Source organism: Salpingoeca rosetta (assembly GCF_000188695.1).
Source record: "Salpingoeca rosetta unplaced genomic scaffold supercont1.2, whole genome shotgun sequence".
NCBI classification, from domain to species: Eukaryota; class Choanoflagellata; order Craspedida; family Salpingoecidae; genus Salpingoeca; species Salpingoeca rosetta.
The window spans coordinates 1,000,600-1,006,182 of NW_004754932.1; the positions used below are offsets into that span (position 1 = coordinate 1,000,600).

General features: G+C 54.4%; 1 protein-coding gene across 1 annotated transcript in view; it reads left to right on the top strand.

Moving 5' to 3' along the window:
- PTSG_00792 (uncharacterized protein) overlaps positions 1 to 5,583 on the top strand; it is a gene marked incomplete at both ends in the record, with an annotated part of 12,182 nt that overhangs the window by 3,611 nt on the left and 2,988 nt on the right. The window contains 13 exons of the mRNA XM_004998203.1: positions 43 to 180; positions 347 to 491; positions 596 to 717; positions 920 to 996; positions 1,209 to 1,318; positions 1,446 to 1,549; positions 1,828 to 1,943; positions 2,128 to 2,459; positions 2,645 to 2,833; positions 2,981 to 3,065; positions 3,322 to 3,578; positions 3,717 to 3,850; positions 4,149 to 5,319. Coding sequence (XP_004998260.1) covers positions 43 to 180; positions 347 to 491; positions 596 to 717; positions 920 to 996; positions 1,209 to 1,318; positions 1,446 to 1,549; positions 1,828 to 1,943; positions 2,128 to 2,459; positions 2,645 to 2,833; positions 2,981 to 3,065; positions 3,322 to 3,578; positions 3,717 to 3,850; positions 4,149 to 5,319 — 2,980 coding nt within the window. The remainder of the gene's footprint in view (positions 1 to 42; positions 181 to 346; positions 492 to 595; positions 718 to 919; positions 997 to 1,208; positions 1,319 to 1,445; positions 1,550 to 1,827; positions 1,944 to 2,127; positions 2,460 to 2,644; positions 2,834 to 2,980; positions 3,066 to 3,321; positions 3,579 to 3,716; positions 3,851 to 4,148; positions 5,320 to 5,583) is intronic.

Below are 5,583 nucleotides of genomic sequence, written 5' to 3' on the forward strand. Positions count from 1 at the left end.
CAACAACACACCTTCCCCTCTCTCTTTGTGACACCTTGACAGGAGCGACTCGTGTGGACATACACGCGGTCATCCGAGGCGATGCTGATTACGTCGCTCACCACGGGCGCCGCCTTTGTCATGAATCTCTCCTCATCCGTCCCGGCCATCCAGATCTTTGGCGCCTTTACCGGACTCATGGTGTGTGTGTGTGTGTGTGTGTGTGTGTGTGTGTTGCATGACGTGCCGGCAAGGTGCACAAGCCCGCAAGCAGTGTCTATCATGAATGCTGCGTTGTCGCTCACACACACACACACACACACACTCACACACACACACACATACATACACATACGTTTCGTTACAGATTCTCTTCAACTTCATTCTGGTCATCACGTACTTCCCGTTTGTGGTGGTGACACATCACTGCTTCATTCGTCATTTCCGCTACCCGTGGCTTCGGCGCTGCTCAAACAAAGACAAGAAGAAGCTTGAAGCATCGTCGTCCTTCGGTAATTGCGCAAGCCCTTGCCTCTGCACATCGTTCCACGTACATCTTCTGCACAGCACCCTATTCCTCATGTTGTTGTACTTCGATGCTGGTTGCTACTTGTAGGCGGAGATCAAGCACAGGAAGTGACCAGCAACAAAGTTGTTGGCCAACACCACAACATCAACGAGTATCGTGCACTGGAGCGGTTCTTCTACAAGTCCTACGCCCCCTTCATTCACAAGCGCGTGCGTATTGACATGATGCAATCATGACATGCCGCAAGCATGGTCTTTGCCATGGTTGCATTTATCCGTTGTAGCTGTGTCCTATTGGCTCTTCAATGTTCCTTCGTGCCAGCTACCACGACACAAACCATGACTCGCACACTCACGCTCACTCACTCTCACTCTCATTTTCACACACCATTCTCTCTCCTTACCTGTACAGCGGTGGCATTTGGTCGCTGTGTTTGCCATTTGGTTTGGCGTCAGCATCTACTTTGCATCCGAACTCAAGGCCGCAACGTATGTCTCCGATGCTGCGTTGATCCGTTTGGCTCTCTCCGTGTTTTGTGTTTGTGTGTGTGTGTGTGTGTGTGTGTGTGTGTTTTCATGGTCATGAATTTGCAGTGTTCTGTCCACGTGTGCTGCTGCTGCTTTCGTGTGCACTCAACGAGGCTGCGTGGATGTGTTCAACGACGCCTACGTATGCTTGCATATGCGCCCATCCTTGGCAGCGAGCCAACACAATGGTTGCCAAGCAGCGACAAGCTACAACAGGCCTTTGACATGCTGAACAGCGATTTTGCGCGGACTGACCTCGTTCCACAGATTGTTGTCATGTATGGTGAGTGCACCGCTGGCATGCGTGTGCAGAGGACAGTGCTCACAACACGCTTGGCTCTGACGCGAGACCACACACGCATGCTGATGGTTACACACACACGCGCGCGCATGCTTGTACACCTATATAGGCCTTGAAGTCGTCGACCTGTCTGGTGTGAATCCATACAATCCAAACGACCCTGCTCGCGTCGTGTTTGATTCCGGCTTCGACCCAACTGCTCCCAACTTTCAGGTGTGTGCATGTGTGTGTGTGTGTGTGTGTGTGTGTGTGTGTGTGCGTTTGCTAGTGGGTGAGTGAGTGTGTGCGTTTGCTAGTGGGTGAGTGAGTGTGTGGGTGTGGTTGTGATTTGATACTTGTGCTGGCCAGTGGATACATGCGGGTGTCCGTGTGGGAGTGCGCGTTTGACTCGCTTGTGCGAAGAAGCATGCAATTGACCTCACGACCCAAGCTACACACTACAAACTACAAACTACAAACACCCATGTGCGCCACCTCTGTTGCCACGCTAGGAGACGTTCATCTCCATCTGCGAGCGATTTAGGGAGGAGGGCGAGTTTGTGCTTGAGGAGGAGATTCTGTGCCCGATGGAGCTCTTCCGCGACTATGTCACAAACGAGCTGGGAATGTCAGTTGCCGTTGCCGCGCCTGCGAATGCATGCATGCTCTCGTTAATTGTGACGAGCTCTCACCAGCTTATTCACTTGTGTGTGCTCCCTTCATCACTCACATGTGCAACACGACGCACGCGCACGCACACACGCACATGCACATATTTCTGCGCTGCCACTCCCTTTGGTCGTGTTCGACAGGGCCTTCCCAGTCCCGAGAGACGACTTTGTGCCCTTGCTGGCGAACTTCACGCGATATTACGAGGATAACAACGGGCCCGCCCCCGATGTGTCCGGCGACGTGGCATCATCTGAGCAGGACGCAGTCACCCGAGAGGAGCGCTCGCGAGAGCAGGTTGAGGTGTACCAGACCATCCGCTTTCACCTCGACACGCAAGAACCTGAGCTGGCGTACATGTTCATCGTCGTCAACACCACGCTGAGCGTATTCAGTGCTGGAAACGACATTCGCCCAGCCTATGAATTTTGGGACCACATGCTTGATATGGAAAACGCCCGCGCAGACAACATCGGTACAAATGCTGCTGTTATTGTTGTTGTTGTTGTTGTTGTTGTTGTTGTTGTTGTTGTTGTTGTTGTTGTTGTTGTTGTTGTAGCTGCTGCTGTTGTTGTTGTTGTCGTTGTTGTCGTTGTTGTTGCTGCTGTTGCTCGCAAGTGGAGGTCACATGCACCCATGCACGCACATGCGTTAAAACAGAGGCAACGCTCGACGGTGCGCTGCAAACAGCCGACTTGTACGTCGATCTTCAACTGGAGGACACTTTGTTACGCGCGGCAATTGTTGGCATCGCCGCCAGCCTCTCACTTGCGTTTGTGATCATCATCGTCATGACACGTGACATCACCCTCTCCGTCATGTCTATCATCTCCATCGGGGGCGTCGTCGGTGAGACAAAGCGAAGCTGCTATGCTGGTTGTCTGTGTGCTTGTTTGCATGTCCCAGCTTGCATTGCATGGCTGACGGACGCTCAACTGCACCCACGACGCGTACTCACAACATGGGATTTTTGCTTCACACGCCGTCAACATGCAGTGTCGTTGATTGCACTTATGGTGATGCTGGGATGGACGCTCGGCTTGATTGAGAGCATTTGCTTGACCATCCTCGTCGGTCTCAGGTCAGGGATTCTTTCCTGGCAGGTTTTGCGCATGCACAAAAGCACAAAGACACACACACATACGTGCACACACACACGCACGTACACACACACACACACACACACACACACACCAAAAAAAAAAAAAAACCAACACACACACACGCGCGCGCGCGCGCGCGTATTATGGTTCATACTTGTTTTTTTTTTTGTTTTTTGTTTTTTGCACTTATGAAAACATCTCTTCCTATTTTGCTGTGGCATTTCCTGTTTGCAGTGTGGACTACGTCATCCATCTGGCCAACGCGTATCGCGAGAGCCACGAAGTGACACGGTTCAGCCGCGTGCGGGACGCGCTGGTGGTGATGGGTATCTCTGTCCTCTCAGCCAGCATCACGACGTTCTTGTCTGGATTTGTCCTCTTCTTCGGGTACATCATTTTCTTCTTCAAGTTTGGCGTGTTCATCGCCCTCACCATCTTCTTCGCGGCAATTTGGGCGTTTGGGTTCTTCATGAGCCTCGCAGCCATCGCAGGTACGACGAGCTCAATAAGCCCACGCAAGTTGCTGCCACCTTCAACGTTTGGGGTTGTCATTTATCGCGTTTTGCTGTCATCGCATGCACAAGGACACGCACGTACACTCACACGCACGCACGCACACGCACGCACAGGCAACAAGGAGTATGTCAACGACTTTACGCGTTTGTGGCGTGTGCTCACCGGAAAACAGCAAAAGTTGAAGCTTGCCGGAGTCAACACAAATCCAGAAACGAATGAGATCGAGGCCAGCACGACAGAAACCAAAGTTACCATTATCAATGTGTAATGCTGCTGCGTACGACGACTGTCTGTGATGTCTTTGCGCCAACATGTGCATGTAATTAAACATGAATGGTTAACACCAACCTTCCTTCATGTTGAACAAGGGCCAATATGATTGAGGAACGGCGCGAGTGTTGTTTTTGCCCGCTAGTGCGCTTGCTCGACGCATCATAACGACGATGCTGTTCAATGAGCAAGGCAGTCTTTGGAAAAAACAATAAAAAAATAGTGAGAGTGCCCGTGACCTTTACACCTCCTGTTCACGCAAACGATGACAACAGCGCAATCAAAGTTCCACGTCCCCTGCGGCAGGCAACCTCGCCCGCTTCTTCGAGCGACACATGGAGCTGCAACAGCAGTTGCAGGACGCAGGCGTGCGCCAGGACAACGAGGACCTCTTCACCATCGTCTGGAAGCAGCTGCCACGCTGGACAGCCCCGCTCACGCTTCCCTACTTTGCCAGTGGCCGCTTCCCCTCCCTCCTCGAGCTCAGCATCAGGCTGCAGCAGCTGGAGCAGCAGATGCGTGGTTCACGCACACAGCCGCAGGCAGGCGGCTTCATGGCAAGCGCACCGCCACGCAGAGGTGGAAGACGCGGCTTCTCCAACAACAGCAACAACCACGGACGCCAGGGACGCAACAACGGCGGCGGTAACGGCAACAGCAACAGCAAGGGGCGCCGCTTCCGTGGCAACTGTCACTACTGTGGCAAGTATGGACACCGTGCAGCAGAGTGTCGCAAGAAGCAACGCGACAACGGAGCAACAGGCTTCACTGCACAGGCACAGCATCAACATGGTCAAGACGCAGCAACCTTCGTCGCTGCCACAGCTACTACACCCACGCAGCTGCATGACCCACTCACGTGGCTTGCAGACACGGGTGCTTCACACCACCTCACCTTCGTCAAGGACGCCTTCGTGGAGCTGACACCGCACCTGCAACAGCACCATCCACGCCACATCACTGCGTTTGGCGGCACACGTGTGCCCGTGCGCGGTGTTGGCTCTGTGCTGTTGCATGCACGCACGACGAGCGGAGCTGCGATGCAGATTGTGCTACAGGAGTGCCTCTACGTGCCCGAGGGCCAGGCCAACCTCATCGCCCTCGGTCGTCTGACCCGGGACAGCAGCGGCAGGCCAACGGGCCACTCGCAACGTGATGGCGCTGATGGGCACTACGTGCGCTTCAGCCACGGAGCCGAGGTCAAGCTGAAGGAGCGCAACAGCCTCCGGTGCTGGCCCATTGTTGCTGTTGGTCCATCCACGGCACACGGACTCACCACCGATGCCTGCAAGCAACCACAGCAACCTGCAGCAGCTCCTGCAGCCCAGAGCAAGGCGCACACACCATCGATGCATGAGGTGCTTGGCCACCGCAACGACAACGACGTGCAGCAGTACTGCAAGCTGATGGGCATCGACGATCGCAACGCCATCAGCAGCAAGCAGTGTACAACGTGTGCAGTCACCAAGAGCACTCGTCACAGCGTCAGCAAGCACGCGGAGCGCACACAGGTGCCCGGCGAGCGCATCCACGCCGACATCGTCGACTGGACCGCGGACTCACCCACGGGCAAGCGCTACAGCCTCGTCATCGTCGATGAGGGCAGCAAGCTCTTACATGCAGTCCATCTCAATGCCAAGAAGGACGCAGTTGCCGCGTTCCAGTCTTTCCTGCGCGAGACCAAGCTCCCCATCTCGCCCACAACAACAG